At 41.6% G+C, this 20,585-nt stretch overlaps 3 protein-coding genes across 4 annotated transcripts in view; 2 read left to right on the top strand and 1 right to left on the bottom strand.

The window, feature by feature from the left end:
- Positions 1-921: 921 nt before the first annotated feature.
- Positions 922-4,887, bottom strand: psa4 (Proteasome subunit alpha type-4). Its single transcript, NM_001141043.1, is given in 9 exon segments — positions 922-1,163; positions 1,476-1,599; positions 1,966-2,096; positions 2,282-2,370; positions 2,534-2,611; positions 2,882-3,044; positions 3,177-3,219; positions 4,356-4,384; positions 4,829-4,887. Coding segments are annotated over 8 exon segments (786 nt in total). The 5' UTR covers positions 4,359-4,384; positions 4,829-4,887; the 3' UTR covers positions 922-1,008.
- A 1,424-nt stretch (positions 4,888-6,311) lies between these two features.
- slc25a44b (solute carrier family 25 member 44b) lies at positions 6,312-11,868 on the top strand. Of its 2 annotated transcripts, none has more exons than XM_014176235.2 (4): positions 6,312-6,332; positions 8,248-8,919; positions 9,189-9,316; positions 9,596-11,868. In XM_014176235.2, exons 2-4 carry the CDS (start codon positions 8,289-8,291, stop codon positions 9,785-9,787), a joined length of 951 nt encoding a protein of 316 aa, XP_014031710.1. In that variant the 5' UTR covers positions 6,312-6,332; positions 8,248-8,288; the 3' UTR covers positions 9,788-11,868. The 2 variants fall into 2 exon arrangements, with proteins under 2 accessions (XP_014031710.1, XP_014031709.1); XM_014176234.2 differs by lacking the exon at positions 6,312-6,332 and adding an exon at positions 7,359-7,557.
- A 3,040-nt stretch (positions 11,869-14,908) lies between these two features.
- Positions 14,909-20,585, top strand: part of LOC123730765 (cellular retinoic acid-binding protein 1) — a 30,923-nt gene continuing 25,246 nt past the window's right edge. The window contains exons 1-3 of the mRNA XM_045708520.1: positions 14,909-15,239; positions 16,750-16,928; positions 17,642-17,755. Of these exons, the coding sequence (XP_045564476.1) occupies positions 15,170-15,239; positions 16,750-16,928; positions 17,642-17,755 (363 nt within the window). The 5' untranslated portion in view covers positions 14,909-15,169. The remainder of the gene's footprint in view (positions 15,240-16,749; positions 16,929-17,641; positions 17,756-20,585) is intronic.

The following is a 20,585-nucleotide window of genomic DNA, read 5'->3' as shown; positions in this document are numbered from 1 at the left end:
CTTTAATTTTGAGTGTGACTCCAAATCCAGACCGCCATGGGTTGATAAATTGGATTTACATTGATTATTTTTGTGTAATTTTGTTGTCAGCACATTCAACTATGTAAAGAAAAAAGTATTTAATAAGATTATTTCTTTCATTCAGATCTAGGATGTGTTGTTTAAGTGTTCCCTTTATTTTTTTGAGCAGTATATTTTAAAGTGCAAATGTCTCCATTGTCTTGAATTGACTGATTGATCCATGTAAACTCCCATTATTGACATGCAGACTTCAAGACTAGTTAAGTCAGTGACAATACATCCCTTACCTGTAATGTTGCTCACACTTACAGGTTTAGCGGAGGTCAGGGGGGCACTTAATACATACTGTGTACTGGACTCACTTTCCATTCTGCTTGTGCATTCCGTTGAGATGATTAGGCTGCACGTGTGAAAGCAAGAACCTACATTCCACTAAAGCTGATTCAACTTACGTACTATGCACACACTCTTCCTACTTTTTATACTATTGTGTCCTAGAATTGCTATATACATTTTAGATTTCCATGTTCATGTAATGACACTAAAGATGGAATAAAATTCCTGTATTCTTGTCAGTATTGTGTTTTGGCACTTAACACTAGTTAACAGCCCATGTGTAATGTGAATCCAATTATATTACATAAGTATATTGGTTGTTCTAAGTGAAACAAGCTGAACTTAAGTGCTTTAACACATTTTGCTACTGTGTGCCCTACTGAACATGACCCAGTTCACAACAGTGAAATTCTCTAAACAATCAGGACATACCCTGTGGCATTAATCTTTCCCTTGCCTTTTGGGGGGGGGTTATTGCAGTCTTCAAAGTATTTCTGAGAAGTCTGCCTGGATACACAATAGTTATCACACCATAATGAAACTAGAGATTCTATCAGCACATTTGGTTTCAATGTTTTAATAAAGAAAAAGACAAACAAGCACGTAACACATTACGGGACTTTTAGGAAAGTTTGAATTGAAAATACGTGTTTATTTGTCCTTCTCCTTCTGTTCTTTGTCTTTCTTGTCCTTCTCGGCCTTGGCCTCTTCAGCCTCGTGTCGTTTGATCAGCTCCTCCACATCTTTCTGTTTCAGCACCTTGATCTTGGTCTTTCCGTCTTCTCGCGTCAGGGTGGCTATTTCCACTGGGGAGGTCAAGATAGACTGTATGACTCATGGATATGTTCATATCTCATGCTGTATTACAGACGTATCACTTAATATGCATATCTCTAGACACAACATATGTATTATATACAGTATGTGTACATGATGTACAACAGCTGATGATGTCTGTTTTAGACATCATCACTGCCTACTCCCCATAGAACAGCTGTGAATTAGGATAACACTGTCCCACTCTATACAACATCTCCAGTCTGTGTTTACTCAGTGTTCTCCAAGGCAGGATGGGCTCAGTAGTTGTATAGAACGGTGATGTCAGGTGTAGATTTTACCTTTCTCCGCCGAGAGCTTGCTGACGTCCATGGTCTTGTTCAGGACTTTGACGGCCAACGCCAGGGCAGAGGACAGCGACATCTCACCCTCTTTGAAATCCTGCTTCAACATGGACACTGCAGCCTGGGGGCAGAGAAGACAACATGATGATTTATGCAAACGGGTGGGTCTAATCCTGATTGCTTAAAAATCGTTCTCCAGCCGGTGTCTATTCCACAAGTTACCACAGGCTAAAACCTCAGTATCACTCGATGAGATAATTGTGTCTATTTTCATTGGGAGGGAGTATGCCATTTAGGCAACTATAAGTCTGAAATCCAGCAAAGGGGCTGAATTATTGAAATATTATGCCATAAAAGTATCAGCTATATGTTAATTCCCAGTCAACAATGTAGCACCATCTGTGACTTTTCACATCTTTACTTTGTGGCAATGCTGCTGCCAAAACATGTGCATTGTGCCAATGTTGATGACAGCAAACAGGCTTACCGCACTGTTGTTGCCGATGCAAGTAGCCTTCCAGCCTCCATAGTTCCCACTGGGGTCACTCTGGTACAGCTGGAAGCCGTAGTGTTTGTCCCAGCCCATGTACAGCAGAGACACTCCAAACGGCCTCTTCCCTGAAGACACATAACACATCAAATACAATCAAACCTGTGCTTACCCTAACTGCACTCTAATGACTCTGGCATGTTATTTTCCACACAGCCCTTTGGTCCAGTATGGTTTCAGCAACAGTGTAACCAAGGTGGTGTTTACTAGAGAACCCAACTGAGGTGTTTGTGGCATTTGTCTTATAGCTAACCTCCAAACTGTGTGTAGGCCTGTTTGATGTCACACAACGCTGTCACCAACTGCTCACAGGGGATTGGCTCCTGGTACTGCAGTAGATATCTGTGTGATTTAAATAACACATAATCTGTCAGATAAACAGACACACTGCTAGATCACTGGAGGTGCCTTGTTGGTCTTGCACTAACACTGTACATGGCTTGAATACAAATTAATGAACAAATGGGTCACAGGTAGAGACCGTGGACTTTACTACCCAACGTACCTCTGTGCTATTAGCCTCAGCTCATTGGTTAGAACGTTAGCATCGGAGGTGATTCCGGCAACACTGCAAGCCATGTCTCTGAAAGGATAAAGGTTACGACACCAAATCACAGAGCAGCCCATGGGTATAATGTAGCAGCATGTCTGACATCACCCCAGCTTCAGAGTAGGCGTGCTGATCTAGGATCAGTTCAGCCTTTCTGATCATAATAATAATAATGCAGACCTGATCCTAGATCAGCACTCCTAGTCTTGAGACGCTTTATGAGAAGATCCTGATCTGTCTTGTTGGCATGCTTATAGCAGTGCTACATATAAGCCTGGCAAGAGAGACTATGGTCATACTCACTCATTGAGCTTGTAGATCTTCTCTGAGAAGAAAACCTCATCAAGCAGCTTGTGGATGTTCCGCCTCTCTGCAGCCAACAGCACTCCATCATTGGCTAAAATCCCAAGACATGAGCCGGCGTGGCCAATAGCCTCCATGGCATACTCCACCTGATATAAGCGTCCTGTAAAACAGCAACAATGAATTGTTATGTCTGACATGGTTGGTCAGAGGAGAACACTTGACAGTATAGTCTTGAATGTGATGGTAACATTGATTATGGACAGTAAATCTTTATTAGAAAGATAACACTTGCCTTCAGGTGAGAAAATGGTAGTCCGGGAATCATATCTACGAGACTACAAAAACAAATAAGTGTTATCAATTTCCCAAGACAGCACCCAAGTAAAAGGTGCAAGGTAGTCACTTGCATCATATTAAACATGTACAGGTAAGTGCCAAAATAAAGGAAACACTTGAGTAAATGAGAGATACAAGGTATATTGAAAGCAGGTGCTTCAACACAGATGTGGTTTCCGAGTTAATTAAGCAAATAAAATAAAAAAGTACCCAGTTTTTTTGGCTACCATGACTAGAAGAAGAGATTTCAGTGACTGAAAGAGAGGTCTCAAAGGAGCATAGGGGGTGTGTGTGTGTCTCAGTCACCAGATCTGAACCCAATTGAAGATTTATGGGAGATTCTTACGGGAGATTCTGGAGAAGTGCCTGAGACCACCATTAAACAAAACACCAAATGATGGAAGTTCTCAGAGAAGTATGGTGTCACATCCCTCCAATAGAGCTCCAGACACTTGTAGAATCTATGCCATGGCGCATTGCTGCTGTTCTGGCAGCTTGTGGTGATCCAGCGCCCTATTAAAGTTGCACTATGAAGAAATTGCTCTGCCATTTCCTGGTTGCTAAAAGTCTAATCGTTTGCCTAATTTTAGTTTGACAAAATAAGCTAGTATAGCGTAGAGCCCTCAAACTCAACTCTGGACCTCGACGCCAGTTCCACTACTATTTTTTCCATTGTTGCTCTCTGGTCAGGGACTGATTTAGACCTGGGACACCAGATGGGAGCAGTTAATTATCAGGTAGAACAGAAAACCAGCAGGCTCCAGACCTCGTAGGGTAAGAGTTGAATATCCCTGGTGTAGAGAATCATTGTACCATCTAAACCACTGAAATATATTTCCATAACCAAAAATATTGTATTTTCAGCTCTTTGAAACTGGTACAAAACAGAAAGTAAAAGATGCAAAAACAAAACTTAACGAAAAAAAAAGCATTGAAATAGTGCACATAGAACAGCTCTACTGCTTCTTAGACTTTGAAGTAGAATGATAAATCTATAACTCACATTTCTGTGAATTTGGTTGGGTCGCCCAAAAAGTTACATATTGCCACTTTAAGACACTATGTTGGCGTTTCCTTTATTTTTGAAGTTACTTGTACATTACAGATAGCGACGTTAACGTAACTAGCTACTTACCATGATTCAGCCTGCCTGTAAAATAAAGCCTGCAAAACAAATAATTCCAATAATATTAATGAAGTTCCATAATGCAAAGCTCAAAACAATAAGTGCTGCTGTCAACTGAGGGCATGGCAAATCATGACTACTGTTCATTAGACAGGGGCTGGTAAGTTAGCGAACTATATTTGATTAAAGTATAGTTAGTTAGCCAATTAGAAAGTTAACATATAGCTACAGTAGTAGTTAGAGTAGTCAGCAAACGTTAGCGAAGTAACGTTATCGTTAGTTCATTCATACAAGGCAAATGTGTTAAACAGAAATATGATTGCTAGCTAGCATGCTAACCCTTAGCTAGCTATCTTCACAATGACTGGAGAGGCTAGCTGACTTTTGGCGCCGTTTTAACAAGAAGTCACGTTTTGGCAATGTATGAGATTTTTATAGTAAACATGTGGCTAAACAGACAGGAATATAAAACAGCTATTTACCTTAGCTAGCCTGATGTTGTAGTTTGTTGCTGACACACCGCTGTGAAGCAAGCAAGAATAACTAAGAACTTCCGGGTCCCGTATTTTTTGGAGTCCTTCAGAATAAAAGTTCTGTCCTATATACTTTGTAAATTAATAATTATGGTGAAAATGTGCACAATTATCAATATATTTTATAGTAGTTATCATACAAAGAAAAATGTAAAGTATTTCTATAAGATATGTCATTTATTTATTTTTTCAAGCCTAAATAGTCAACAATGTTTTTGTGTGTGTACTCCTATCATTTATTGCACCGCACCAAATTATTTGTACTTTGTGTCGCAGTAATAGGGGGTCCATTCTACTCAGGAGCACTTATAGTTTCCAAATCCACAGAGTTTACACCCAGAGGAGCGCCACTGCTCATTTTGCGGGCCCTATAGAGTGGCCCATCAACTTAAAAACAATATATGTTTTATATTGTACATACATATTGCACAATAAAGAATTATCTGTAGGTTGTGTCAAAGTAGAATGGGGGGGGGGTTCTATTCCATTCTATTCAATAACACTTCTAGTTTCCTCTGGGTGTAAACCAGTGGAGGCTATTCAGAGGAGGAAGGGAAGGACCATCTTCCTCAATGAATTTCAACAAAATAAAAATTGTGAAATATTAAAAAAGGTACCCTTTTTAGAAAGAACTATACTAAATATATTCACGTCACCAAATAATCTATGAAAACACACTGTTTTGCAATGAAGGTCTACAGTAGCCTCAGCAGCACTCTGCAGGGTAGCACCATGGTGTAGCCAGAGGACAGCTAGCTTCTGTCCTCCTCTGGGTACATTGACTTCAATACAAAACCTTGGAGGCTCATGGTTCTCACCCCCTTCCATAGACTTACACAGTAATTATGACAACTTCTGAACGATGTCCTCCAACCTATCAGATCTCTTGCAGCATGAACTGACATGTTGTCAGGATCAGAGAATGAATCTAGTTCTGAAAGCATAAAATACAGCAAGCTAGCACTGCAGTGCATAAAATGTTCTGAGTAGTTAGCAATCGTACATAAGCAATTGATGTTATTAGTAACTACTGTTGTTGGTTTGGCGTCAAATAAGCCACTCGTTATGTGTTATTTGCCGAATCTCAGTTTTCCATGTGGGTTTTATGATGTAACGTCAACTTTATACATTTATATCCCGGGACCATTCAATTTCCAACTCACCCACAGCAATTCTCCATAAATCTGCTGTGGATTACCCAGAATCCCATACCTTTATCACTCAGTGTATTATACAATGTAAACACACTAATCTACCAGGAGGTGGCATAATACCCATTTTATGCAGGAAATTAACAATTTAATTACACCGTTACAGAGGCAAGAGTGTGCAGGGCGTTATTGAATCTGGGTACTGTCTGTCTCCTTGATTACTCTAATTTCTCTCGACAGTTCGCCTACACTTTAATTCGTAGGCTAGGTTGAAGCAACCTCATGATGGGTATAGGGAAAATGTGAGTATAATGTAGTAACCTAAACCTATCGATGTTACATTGAGCTGGGTGAATGGAATATGAATGACAGTCATCCAATATGCTGTAATAGAAATAAGGCCATGCTCATAAAAAAATAAGTTTTCCCTCATCTTAAAGGTAAACTGTGTTGATTTGGAAACTAAAAGTGAGTAGAATAGACCTCCTTTTTAGTGCAACACAACGTACAGATAATTGTTTTCGGTGCAATATGTATTCCCAGTATGAAAAAACGATTGGATTCAAACTGATTGGCCACTTTAAGGGCTGATTAGCAGCGACGCTCCTCTCGTGTAATGCCGCGTTCAGAACTGGGAACTCTGAAAAATACGAGGTCAAATCAAGTCCCATTTATTTTGAACCCACTGAAGTCGGAGATTTCACTTTTGTATATTATCTACTTCACTTGCGTTGGAAATGTTAACATATGCCAATGAAGCCCCTTGAATTTAATTGATTTCCGAGTTCCCAGTTGTTTTGAACGCGGCACAAATTGCGGATTTGGAAACTAAAAGTGTTCCAGAGTAGAATGGACCCCCTTTTACTGCGACACAAAGCACATTCAATTATTTTTTTTATGCTGTTAACAATAATGTAAATTCTAAACATGTATGTGTGCTATGAAGGCGATTAACTTTATTACATTTTTCATATTGTTAAACAAAATTCTAAGTCTGCTAACATTTCCTCATATAATGTTACGGATTTCAACCATTTGTATTCTTTTTTATTTCGGGACTTTCATTTTGAAGGAAAATCGCCGAGGTTACGGCCTTATTCTTGCTAGGTTTTGCTTATAATTGTTGGCTGAACGGAGGTCGGGACACGGGGCATAGAGTTTAGAAAAAGCTATCTCATGGCAAAGAACCAGTCTAAGAAAATACTGTATAGCGCCATCTATCGTCAAGGTGGTGTCTCTCTGTGGTAGCGCAGTACAGTGGAGGAGAAAAGTTCAATTATTACAAAACCCCCACGCTTGCTGAGCAAAAAAAACTACGAAAAAACGCCACCTGCTGGAAACCACAAATGTTTTTCCCAGTTAACCCTCTCGCGTTGCCTCTTCCTCTCTGGTTTAGTTCTCCAACATAACATCAAATCATAACCCGGACAGATATCTCTAAATTCGGTATCGCTTTCCTCACCTGCTGATATGACATTGCTATTCTGACAATGTACATAATATTTTGATATACATTTGTCCAACGAGGTAAGTTAACGTTTGCTTGTTTCAAATAGTTAACTGTTAGTTAGCCTGCTTGCTAGCAAGGAAATCAACCAACGCATAGCTGGCTAGCTAGCAATAGCTAGTGACTGGATGCATTATTATTAGCCAGCTAGCTAGCCAATTTGTGGTTACATACAGTCTGTTTACACATGCACAAGTATTCAACCTATGCATTGTTAGTTAGCTACTATTTCAGTGTTATTTCCGGATTGCGCGATTGACAATAGGCTCTTTGGTTTAGGAAACATTGTGTCCTGTGACCTACAACTAGCAGTAGTTTGTAATGTTAGCGCATAACTACTTCAGCTAGAAAGCACATTGAAGCTCTCCATCAATTCGCGATCTGTTTTTACCTTATCAGGTTTTTGATAACATGGTCATGACTGCTACGAAGCAGTACAGTGTGTGTATGACCTTTGATTCTTCCTAACACAAACCCAGTCAGTTTAGACATCGCTCATTTCCCAAGGAGACTTGCGAGATAATGAATGACACAACACGGGCCTTGTTTTCTGATGTAGTAGTTTGTGAATCATTGTCATGATACTGGTACAACCTTCAGACCTACTGCCATCTTTAATTCATTCAAAGATGATGCATTCAAGACTTCCAATGTTGTGCTACCTGGTGGAGGAAACCGTTGACAGTGTTGTGTGGTCTGTATTTCCCCAGGTAGCGGCTAGTCTGATGAGGGGGCTCTCCAGAAAGGCAGGATGCAACAGAACAGGAACATCCAGATCATTGAATGGGAGGACCTGGACAAGAGGAAGTTCTACTCCTTCGGGGTATTCATGACCATGACCATCCGGGCCACCGTCTACCCGGCCACCCTCATCCGCACCAGGCTGCAAGTGCAGAAGGGCAAGTCGCTCTACAACGGGACCTTTGATGCCTTCTTCAAGATCCTGCGGGCCGAGGGCGTGCGGGGCCTCTACCGCGGCTTCATGGTCAACACCTTCACTCTCATATCGGGCCAGGCTTACATCACCACCTACGAGCTGGTGAGGAAATACGTCTCCAACTATTCCAAGGACAATACCGTCAAGTCTCTGGTGGCGGGTGGCGCGGCGTCCCTGGTTGCACAAACCATCACTGTCCCCATAGACGTGATTTCCCAGCAGCTGATGATGCAGGGCCAAGGGAAGCACCTGACTCGCTTCCGGGTCAAGCTCAAAACGGAGGCCGACGGGAAGACCAAAATGGCATTTGGCCAAACCAGGAACATGATTGCTCAGATCTTTGCGGCCGACGGTTTCCGAGGCTTCTACAGGGGATATGTGGCCTCCCTTCTAACATACATCCCAAATAGCGCGGTCTGGTGGCCTTTTTATCACTTTTACGCAGGTAAAAAGGAGTGTTTGTTTACAAGGATATTTATCCAAGGATCGAGTTCCCAGACACAGGTTAAGCCTGGTTCTGGACAAAGCGCTTCATTGAGCTTTGAGTCCTGGAGTAGGCTTAATCCAGGAAACCGGCCCTTAATGTTATTATTACTATTTTCTTCAAGAAGGGCCGGAGATGAATAATGTCTTATATCTTTATAGTTCATATAGTCAACATACATTGTCTATAAGTAGCATTTCAAAGCACAAATCTTCCACAACGTTTCACAGAACAGCTATCCAAAATGGCGCCCAGTGACTGCCCTCATCTACTACTCCAAGCCATGGCCGGACCACTAGCTGCTGCGACTGCATCCACTGTCACCAACCCCATGGATGTGGTCAGAGCTAGAGTGCAGGTAGAGTGCAACTTCAGCTAAATGCACTAGTGGAATGTAATGGGGTAAAGGGTCTGTTTGGATAGTCAGGGATAGGCAACCCTGGTCCTGGAGTGCCACAGGCAAAAAAAAATTATATTTCTTATATTTTTTTATTCAACAAAATCCTACAGTGGCTGTTGCACTCCACGACCAGAGTTTACTACCCCGGGTCTAAATCCTGGCATTGCAAATCGAATTTTACACAAAAAATGTACATGAATAAATACCTTTGTAACAACAGCCTTGTGTGGGTGGCAGGTTGAAGGAAGGACCTCCGTCATCCAGACGCTCAGGCACCTGCTGGCAGAGGAGGGATTCTGGGGGATGACCAAAGGGCTGTCTGCACGCATCATATCCTCCATTCCCACCGCCATCGTTATGGTCGTGGGCTACGAAACCCTCAAGAGAGTGAGCTTGAGACCGGAGCTGGTCGACTCCAGACACTGGTAGAGGACATTAGCATCCAATCCCAAATCAACCCCTAGCCCAAACCCTCTATGCCCAGGTGAGGGGGTTAGGGGATAGGTTTTACCAATATGGAAATAGCTACAAATTTCTCACTTGAATTTTTACATTGTATATACAATCATAGGGGGTAAGGGACACAGATTGATTTGGGATTGGAAATTGTTGTTGTGGCCCTGATTCCAATTTGGCCTCTAGAGCTCCCCTGACCTCACCACTGCATAGGTGATAGCAATAGAGCCTAATATTGGCCCAGGGACTGAAATGGAATTGGGCCAACAAGCTCTGCCTGCTTCTATTCCTTAATGGCTTCCTTGTCCTTATCATTTTGTTTGCCTTTTAAACTACTGCTGCCTTTTAGTGGGGATTTTTATCTTAAGTTGTAAGTGAATGAAGGAACAGTAGTTTGAGATTTGATGTCATTACAATGTGTAATTTGTGACCGGTGCTGAGCGATTAACCGAAATGTTGGTTATTTTTTGTTTTTTAAACAACTAATTGACCAATGTCTGTTGAATTATTTGAATTCCATGTAGTTGTTTTTTTTGTCTGAGCGCTATGCACAGTTTTTCTAGCGCTAAATCAGATCAAGCCCGAACTGTCCAATGGAGTTGTAGTTTCCAACAGGCTAATATTCTACATAGTTTAGCGCAGAAAACACGGTAGTCAACTACAATGACCATAATCCATTGCGTGACAACTTGTCTGGTCTGAGACAGAAGAACGTGATCAGGAGGGATAGAAAACAGTGGCATAGTGAGGTATCTACCTGAAAATAAATGATCCAAGATTGATAGTTGGTATTCAGCAGTCATAAAAGCATGCCCTGTTTACTTTGAAGAACTACTCAAATAGTGATTTTGTCAGACAGCATGGGCAGCAGCTCTGTAAAGATGAGATGACTTGGAATGAAATAAAGTTATGAAATAAGCTTAAAACAAATGAAATATTGAATAAATGATGCTTAATAAGTGATAAGCAGAAATGGGCAGTCACTACTGTCATGGGACGTTTAATTGTTTTACTCTGTGTTACAGTATTCAAACCGCATAATGCGCAGTGCATTTCATGTAAAAAAAATTATAATTAAAGAAAACGATAATTTTTTTAATAATCAAACCGACCTCAAAAAGTAATTGCTCAGCACTAGTTGGTTCCTTCGGTATAAACACTGAACTGATCCATCACTTCTAATGTATTTCTACTGTCTTAGTAATAGGATAGATGCTCTTAAATCTGTTTATAGCTGCCCTCTGTAGCCTTTATCAGGTTTAGTCCTAGGAGGTAGCAACAGCAAATTGCATACACAAGTTCAGCTCAAACACACAGGACAAAACAACCAATTAGGGCACATGTTCCTCTTCTTCTTTGACTTTTCACTTGCAAAGACCCTCCCCTTTAGTCCTCCCAACCTAATCTCGTCCACCCAGCCAGCTCTCTAGCAATTGAGCCTGGGGTCGGACAAGGTTACTCCCAGCACAAAATAAAGAAGTCAGTAGAGTCACATTATTTAACAGAAATCTAGGCTATGGAGGGTAGATGTAAATGATACAGTTATTATATTAGAAGTAGTACATATAACTTTGGGGTGTTTAGGGCAGTCATCTTATTGTGAATGAAAAAAAGATGTTATATGATACTGTTAAAGCACATTGTTTCCAATTGTCTTCACCTCAACTCCAATATTCAATAGTTTGACCCTGGTATTTACCATTGCTGCTGTGGCAATATTAGCAATATTCAACGAATGTTGTACTGAACCATCAAGATTGTTGGCCAATTGTGAAATGCTAACTGTTGTAGTTTAAAATGTTCAGTAAATGACTTCTCTGATGGTTTCAGGGTTGGTACTTTGGGAGGGATTTGTTGTTAGTGTGCTGGACCACCAGTGAAGTTCTCTTTAAAGGACTCCAGGCAGAGAACGAGATGAGGCATGTCCCTTTGTGTATTGTGGCAGTAAACCTCTGAGTGCAATCTATGTATTAACTTAATCACTTCCAGCTCAAACGTGTGGTTGCACAATGTACATTTCATTGAATTTATCAATATATTGTCTTAAAAGAAAATGTTCTGAAGTTATTTATTGAAAAAATATTTGTATTTTCATATTTTTCTGGACAATAGCAAAGCAAATGTTCAAACTATACTGAAGAAAAATATAAACGCAACAATTTCAAAGATTTTACTGAGTGACATGACTGGAAATACAGATATGCATCTGTTGGTCACAGATACCTTAAAATAAATGGGTCTCACAATGTGCCTCAGGATCTCATCACGGTATTTCTGTGTATTCAAATTGCCATCGATAAAATGCAATTGTGTTCGTTGTCCGTACCTTATGCCTGCCCATACCATAACCTCACCACCACCATGGGGCACTCTGTTCATAACGTTGACATCAGCAAACCGCTCGCCTACACCACGCCATACACATGGTCTGCGGTTGTGAGGTCAATTGGACGTACTGCCAAATTCTCTAAAAGGATGTTGAAGGTTTTTTGTAGAGAAATGAACATTAAAGTCTCTGGCAACAGCTCTGGTGGACATTCTTGCTGACAGCATGCCAAATACACACTCCCTCAACTTGAGACATCTGTGGCATTGTGTTGTGTGACAAAATGGCACATTTTATAGTGGCCTTTTATTGTCCCCCAGCACAAGGTGCACCTGTGTAATGGTCATGCTGTTTAATCAGCTTCATGATATGGCACACCTGTCAGGTGGATGGATTATCTTGGCAAAGCAGAAATGCTCACTAACAGGGATGTAAAGAAATGTGTGCACAACATTTTAAAGGAATAAGCTTTTTGGGCATATGAAATGGGACCAACACTTTACATGTTGCATTTATATTTTTCTTCAGTGTAGTTTACATCTTACTTGCCTTCTAGGTTCATTTATGTACATTAGTATTTCTGTCTCAAATACTCTGTCATGTATTGGAAAGGGCACTTCTTATGGGCAACAAGGCCCTCTTTCGAGGCTTGTTTTGTAAATCCATGCTCCCCTAGGGTGAGTAGGGACTGTAATTTGACTTCAAAGAAGACAATAAGCAAGCACATTCAAAATATATAGACTACTGCCTGGAATTTTAATATCAAACTTGACCCAAAAAAAATAATTAAAGAAAAAGGAATCCAGGCAGCACACAGGCTTGCTGTTTAACAAAGTGTGTTCTGTTGTCTACACAGTGACAACCGAGTGGCTCGTTTAAAACGTCTGCTATGGTCAGTCACATCACATGGCTCCAACATAATGGAGATTCACTAGAAACCAAACGGAAGAAAAAGGAGAGAAATGGGGAGAGACTATACTTGCACTAATGAATAGGACCCAGGTTTCTTTGATGGGTTTGTGTGGCAGTTTTGTTTCACTAACTTGGGTCATTAAAACATCACGATTGGATGGCAGACTCACCTTGGTTGTTCTGCCATGACTAAGGTTAAGCATGACAAATGACCATTAAGAGAATGATAGACGGGGTCTTTAAGCTAGTCCTTTAGGAGTCCATAGAAAAAGCCCCAGGGCTTTGAAAGGGTCCGCATTGGGCTAGCAGACATTTTGGGAGAGCACAATGCAATTCGCTGCTCTGAATGGCTAATGTCTCCTAGATGTTCTTGTGACTGGGGGGCCTTAGTATGTCTATTTGGAAGTGACGTTCTGACACACAAGGTCATGTATCTGTGTTGCTAGTTATTAGGATCCATTAGAAGGAGTCCATTTAATTTAAATCCAATATACAGTCTTAGGGGGAAAAGGGTTCTATATAGAACCAAAAAGTGTTCTATCGCTTATTTCATAAATTTCGCCCCTAAAAGTGAAGCAAGCGATAGAACCCTTTTTGGTTCTTAAAAAAAAATGTTTTTAAGAGTGTATGGTTAACTAGTGGCGCAGCGTTCTAAGGCACTGCATCTCAGTGCTAGAGGCGTCACTGCAGACCCTGGTTCAATCCCGGGACTGTATCACAACCGGCCGTGATCGAGAGTCCCATAGGGCGGCGCACAATTGGCCCAGTGTCGTCCGGGTTAGGGGAGGCCGAGGTAGGCTGTCATTCTAAATAAGAGTTTGTTCTTAACTGACTTGCCTAGTTAAATAAAAACTACGTCATAGTCCCAAGTGTGCATACAGATTTCAGGGAGGATGAATATCTTGACTAAGCTGTCACCCATTCATTTGTTTGAAATATTTTGTAATTTAAATGTCTATGGATTGTCTCATCACAACCAGCAGAATACTTTCAAAGTTAGAAAATGTTTATCAAATCAGTGAATTATCCCTTTGTGTATTTCTCCCCTCACAGCATGATACTAATAATTAAATAAGTCCACTCACTAAAAAACTAAAACAAAGCTGCACGAACCTCGTGAAAGGGTAATTCATTCAACGCTTAACACAAAAAATCTAACCATTTCTCTGTTTTTCTTTCCCCTACTGCTCTCTGTGTGTTCAAAGAAAAACAGCACCCAAAGACTAAAGACAAATCTATTGATTGATGAGACAAACTGTGGTGGACCAGCATGCATAGAGAAATAGATGGGAGCCTTTTTAACGTGACACTTCCTGGAGGGATGACAGAGTGCTCCCTGCTCTGCTCTATACATTAATTATCAACTGCTGTCTGGAAGCCACTTTGTCAAAGAGATTGATGAAGAGCCATCAGAAAGAGAACAAATCAGACTTGATGGGAGGGGGAGTGAGTGAAGCTATCGGGGCCTCTCATTCTGTGTTGGGGGGCTGTTTCAGTGAGTTGGTGAGTTGGGGTGGGGGGGGTGCTTGGGTTGAATTGGACTTAATGGGAAATGTATTGAATGCATGTTTAGTCTGATCCTTAGCTGTAGCCAGGGAGAGAGTGCTTGTCAATGGGATGAACGTTAGATGGACATTGACTCCCATCGTTTATCAAAGAAAGATCTTAGATCTTATCACGACTACAATATTGGTTTATATTGGAAACCATAATTGCATTCAACGCTTTATTATATTGCTGTGATGGTGACATCCATGGTTCTTTTCTATGGAATTCATTCCATTTAAATGTCCTATTTGTCCTATTTATATTGCAGGCTTGAAATGAGACCACCTGAACCCCTGTCCATCTGTCATTTAAAATGGTCATTAAGAGGAGGACATTTCACTCACTACAGGACTAGAGAGAGAGGAGCATGCTGTGAGGGGTTATTACAGAGAGAGAGAGAGGAGCATGCTGTGAGGGGTTATTACAGAGAGAGAGAAAGGGAGGGAGGGTGAAAGGGAGCGCGTAGGGGAGGGATAGTGGGACAGTGAGCTGATGAGATACAGAGCATATCAAGAGGCAGAGAGAGATCAGCAGAGAGAGATCGGTACACGTCGAGCCTTCCCAAGAAAATGACCAATTTCGCAGGCACTTGGAAAATGAGAAGCAGTGAGAATTTTGATGAACTACTCAAAGCACTTGGTAAGATGTCTATAGTTCTTACCTTCTATCATTAAGAGCTATTTGAAAGAATACATACTTAACCATATACTATCAAAATCCTAACTGTTCTTTCTCTATTGTGTCCGACTACCAAACCCATCATTATTTTTATCTGTGTTCTATTATTGGGGTAATATTTGAGAAAACAATAATTGGGAGAGACCACAGGCTGCCTGACATCTTGATCATCTTTGACTTTTACATATATCATCAGTTTTAGGATCATCCCAGCATGTATTAATCCATGTACCTTGTTCATTTGAGATGCATTTGATGTTGTCATTTGTTGATATTCCAAAAGTCAATTGAGTTGGGCATGTATAAAAAAAAGAATAGAAAATGTACACAAGGTGCACATGTAATATACATATTACAAATCACTTAAGCTTGATCTTGCATGTTGTTTCCTGCCATAGAATAGTCATCTTTTCAGTGAAAGCAGTGAGGGTGGATCATCCCAAAGCTGCACTATTGAGCCCAGCTGGTGTGGAATAGATGAGACAATCCACTGTGTATGTTTTCTCAAATACGTCTCCTGTGACTGCACTGAGATCTCACTTAATCTGAGCTCTAGGTATTGGGTTGGACAAAACTTTGGCTTTTGGTGCCATAGTTTGTTTTTTTTCATCGTGGAACAAAGTGATGAGAGGAGAAAAAAAGGTGAAAAGATTGAACTCCTCTCCTCTGGGGAACTCAAGTACACAGATTGTAGTTTTAAATGAGAACAATAAGACTAGTACTGAAGGATACAGTATTTGAGAGAGACAGAGCAGCTCTGAAAACATATGCAGAGGGGAATGAATGGAAACATCAAGACATTTTCTCATCCAATTGGTTATATTGCAACTGTGTGACACAGCCAACTAGCGCCATAATAACTTCTTGGAGGAATCCATCAGTCTGCAGGAGAGCTAAACAAAGCTAATGACTCCAGCATTCCTTGTTTTCATCACCTTGTCATAGCGTCCACCCATATTTGCAACATCTGCTAATAACCATCTCATTTGCAGTTGCTTGCCTTGAGAACTCTGTATATAACAACTTGAATACCTACAGTGCACCATTGATATCTTCTCACACTCCAAGAACCTTCTGTCTACCATGACTTTACCACAAATAGGTAACACTGCCACTATGCATTCCTCTTGTAAATAAGCACAACCTACACCTTTGCAAGTGGAATTCAGGATTGTTTTCCTTCTATCAATGTCGCCAGGAGGAGACAGAAATGTAACTGTACTCATCTTTGAATCAGGTGAGGATAGGAGCAAACATGACATACCAGATGTCAGTACAAGTCAAACGATAGCCCCGTGAAGCCGTATTGTCACCATGGGTTCAACCCAGTGACATGTCAAGGTTGTGTCCAGTCAGTTGTCATAACCTGACAAAGTCAAAACTGATCAATCACACATTCTGACATGCAATTGGTTATGCAGCACTTATGACTGTTAAAGTAAGCATAATGACAGGTGTTATTTGCCCACAGGCGTCAATGCTATGTTAAGGAAGGTGGCTGGTGCCGCGGCGTCCAAACCTCACGTGGAGATCAGGCAGAATGGGGAGCAGTTCTACATCAAGACCTCCACCACCGTGCGCACCACCGAGATCAACTTCCTCATAGGCCAGGAGTTCAATGAGGAGACAGTAGATGGCAGGAAGTGCAAGGTAAAGTCTCTGAGTCTGCCCCATATAATGTAAAGGTAGTCTCTGCCCACATACAATGTAAGGTAGTCTCTGCCCCATACAATGTAAAGGTAGTCTCTGCCCCCATACAATGTAAGGTAGTCTCTGCCCCATACAATGTAAAGGTAGTCTCTGCCCCATACAATGTAAAGGTAGTCTCTGCCCCCATACAATGTAAGGTAGTCTCTGCCCCATACAATGTAAAGATAGTCTCTGCCCCATACAATGTAAAGGTAGTCTCTGCCCCCATACAATGTAAAGGTAGTCTCTGCCCCATACAATGTAAAGGTAGTCTCTGCCCCATACAATGTAAAGGTAGTTTCTGCCCCCATACAATGTAAGGTAGTCTCTGCCCCATACAATGTAAGGTAGCCTCTGCCCCATACAATGTAAAGGTAGTCTCTGCCCCCATACAATGTAAAGGTAGTCTCTGCCCCATACAATGTAAAGGTAGTCTCTGCCCCCATACAATGTAAAGGTAGTCTCTGCCCCCATACAATGTAAAGGTAATGTCCCAATCCTATTCAGATAGCCTTTGTACGGATGAAGGAAAGGAGACAAGCAGAGGAAGCTACATTGAGATGCAGCCCATGTTCACTCATTCAGATCAGATCCCCTTCAGATAAGTGAGGACAGGAAAGTACATGGATGTACTGACATGGACCCTCTTCATTGCATTACACTCATATCAACAGAGCCTGGCCACATGGGAGACAGAGAGCAAAATGTACTGCAGGCAGACTCTCCTGGATGGCAACGGCCCAAGGACCTTCTGGACCAGAGAGCTGAGGGGAGATGAACTCATACTGGTGAGGAAGTTTGTGACTAAAGAAAGGTAGTAGGCAAGGCTGTCATGTCAGGCCCACTCAGTTTTATCCATTTGTACACTGAAAATATAGAACAGCGTTCCTTTCACAAATAATTCATTCAAAGAGCTCAAATTAAATTACATTTATGATGTATACAAATCAAATCAAATTGTATTTTTCACATGCTTCGTAAACAGGTGTAGACTAAACAGTGAAATGCTTGCTTATGGGTCCTTTTCCAACAATGCAGAGAGAAAGATAAAGATTAAAATAATAAATAGTGGCATGAGGTAAAATACACACTGAATAACAATAACGAGTAGAAAATAACATGGCTTTATACAGGGAGTAGAAATTAACATGGCTTTATACAGGGAGTAGAAAATAACATGGCTTTATACAGGGAGTAGAAACTAACATGGCTTTATACAGGGAGTAGAAACTAACATGGCTTTGTACAGGGAGTAGAAACTAACATGGCTTTGTACAGGGAGTAGAAACTAACATGGCTTTATACAGGGAGTAGAAACTAACATGGCTTTATACAGGGAGTAGAAACTAACATGGCTTTGTACAGGGAGTAGAAACTAACATGGCTTTGTACAGGGAGTAGAAACTAACATGGCTTTATACAGGGAGTAGAAACTAACATGGCTTTATACAGGGAGTAGAAACTAACATGGCTTTATACAGGGAGTAGAAATTAACATGGCTTTATACAGGAGTAGAAACTAACATGGCTTTATACAGGAGTAGAAACTAACATGGCTTTATACAGGGAGTAGAAACTAACATGGCTTTATACAGGGAGTAGAAACTAACATGGCTTTATACAGGGAGTAGAAATTAACATGGCTTTATACAGGGAGTAGAAATTAACATGGCTTTATACAGGGAGTAGAAACTAACATGGCTTTATACAGGGAGTAGAAACTAACATGGCTTTATACAGGGAGTAGAAACTAACATGGCTTTATACAGGGAGTAGAAATTAACATGGCTTTATACAGGGAGTAGAAACTAACATGGCTTTATACAGGGAGTAGAAACTAACATGGCTTTATACAGGGAGTAGAAACTAACATGGCTTTATACAGGGAGTAGAAAATAACATGGCTTTATACAGGGAGTAGAAATTAACATGGCTTTATACAGGGAGTAGAAACTAACATGGCTTTATACAGGGAGTAGAAACTAACATGGCTTTATACAGGGAGTAGAAACTAACATGGCTTTATACATGGAGTAGAAAATAACATGGCTTTATACAGGGAGTAGAAACTAACATGGCTTTATACAGGGAGTAGAAAATAACATGGCTTTATACAGGGAGTAGAAATAAACATGGCTATAGAGTCCAGTGTGTGTGTGTAGAGTCCAGTGTGTGTGTAGAGTCCAGTGTGTGTGTGTGTGTAGAGTCCAGTGTGTGTGTAGAGTCCAGTGTGTGTGTAGAGTCCAGTGTGTGTGTAGAGTCCAGTGTGTGTGTAGAGTCCAGTGTGTGTGTAGAGTCCAGTCCAGTGTGTGTGTAGAGTCCAGTCCAGTGTGTGTGTAGAGTCCAGTCCAGTGTGTGTGTAGAGTCCAGTGTGTGTGTAGAGTCCAGTGTCTGTGTAGAGTCCAGTGTGTGTGTGTGTGTGTAGAGTCCAGTGTGTGTGTAGAGTCCAGTGTGTGTGTAGAGTCCAGTGTGTGTGTAGAGTCCAGTGTGTGTGTAGAGTCCAGTCCAGTGTGTGTGTAGAGTCCAGTCCAGTGTGTGTGTAGAGTCCAGTCCAGTGTGTGTGTAGAGTCCAGTGTGTGTGTAGAGTCCAGTGTGTGTGTAGAGTCCAGTGTGTGTGTAGAGTCCAGTGTGTGTGTAGAGTCCAGTGTGTGGTAGAGTCCAGTGTGTGTGTAGAGTCCAGTGTGTGTGGTAGAGTCCAGTGTGTGTGGTAGAGTCCAGTGTGTGTGTAGAGTCCAGTGTGTGTGTAGAGTCCAGTGTGTGTGTAGAGTCCAGTGTGTGTGTAGAGAACAGTGTGTGTGGTAGAGTCCAGTGTGTGTAGAGTCCAGTGTGTGTGTAGAGTCCAGTGTGTGTGGTAGAGTCCAGTGTGTGTGTAGAGTCCAGTGTGTGTTTAGAGTCCAGTGTGTGTGTAGAGTCCAGTGTGTGTGTAGAGTCCAGTGTGTGTGTAGAGTCCAGTGTGTGTGTAGAGTCCAGTGTGTGTGGTAGAGTCCAGTGTGTGTGTAGAGAACAGTGTGTGTGTAGAGTCCAGTGTGTGTAGAGTCCAGTGTGTGTGTAGAGTCCAGTGTGTGTGTAGAGTCCAGTGTGTGTGTAGAGTCCAGTGTGTGTGTAGAGTCCAGTGTGTGTGTAGAGTCCAGTCCAGTGTGTGTGTAGAGTCCAGTCCAGTGTGTGTGTAGAGTCCAGTCCAGTGTGTGTGTAGAGTCCAGTGTGTGTGTAGAGTCCAGTGTCTGTGTAGAGTCCAGTGTGTGTGTGTGTGTAGAGTCCAGTGTGTGTGTAGAGTCCAGTGTGTGTGTAGAGTCCAGTGTGTGTGTAGAGTCCAGTCCAGTGTGTGTGTAGAGTCCAGTCCAGTGTGTGTGTAGAGTCCAGTCCAGTGTGTGTGTAGAGTCCAGTGTGTGTGTAGAGTCCAGTGTGTGTGTAGAGTCCAGTGTGTGTGTAGAGTCCAGTGTGTGTGTAGAGTCCAGTGTGTGGTAGAGTCCAGTGTGTGTGTAGAGTCCAGTGTGTGTGGTAGAGTCCAGTGTGTGTGGTAGAGTCCAGTGTGTGTGTAGAGTCCAGTGTGTGTGTAGAGTCCAGTGTGTGTGTAGAGTCCAGTGTGTGTGTAGAGAACAGTGTGTGTGGTAGAGTCCA

Source organism: Salmo salar, chromosome ssa26 (assembly GCF_905237065.1).
Source record: "Salmo salar chromosome ssa26, Ssal_v3.1, whole genome shotgun sequence".
Lineage (NCBI taxonomy): Eukaryota > Metazoa > Chordata > Actinopteri > Salmoniformes > Salmonidae > Salmo > Salmo salar.
Note: the sequence above shows the minus strand (reverse complement) of the source record. Positions and strands in the feature narration are given on the sequence as shown.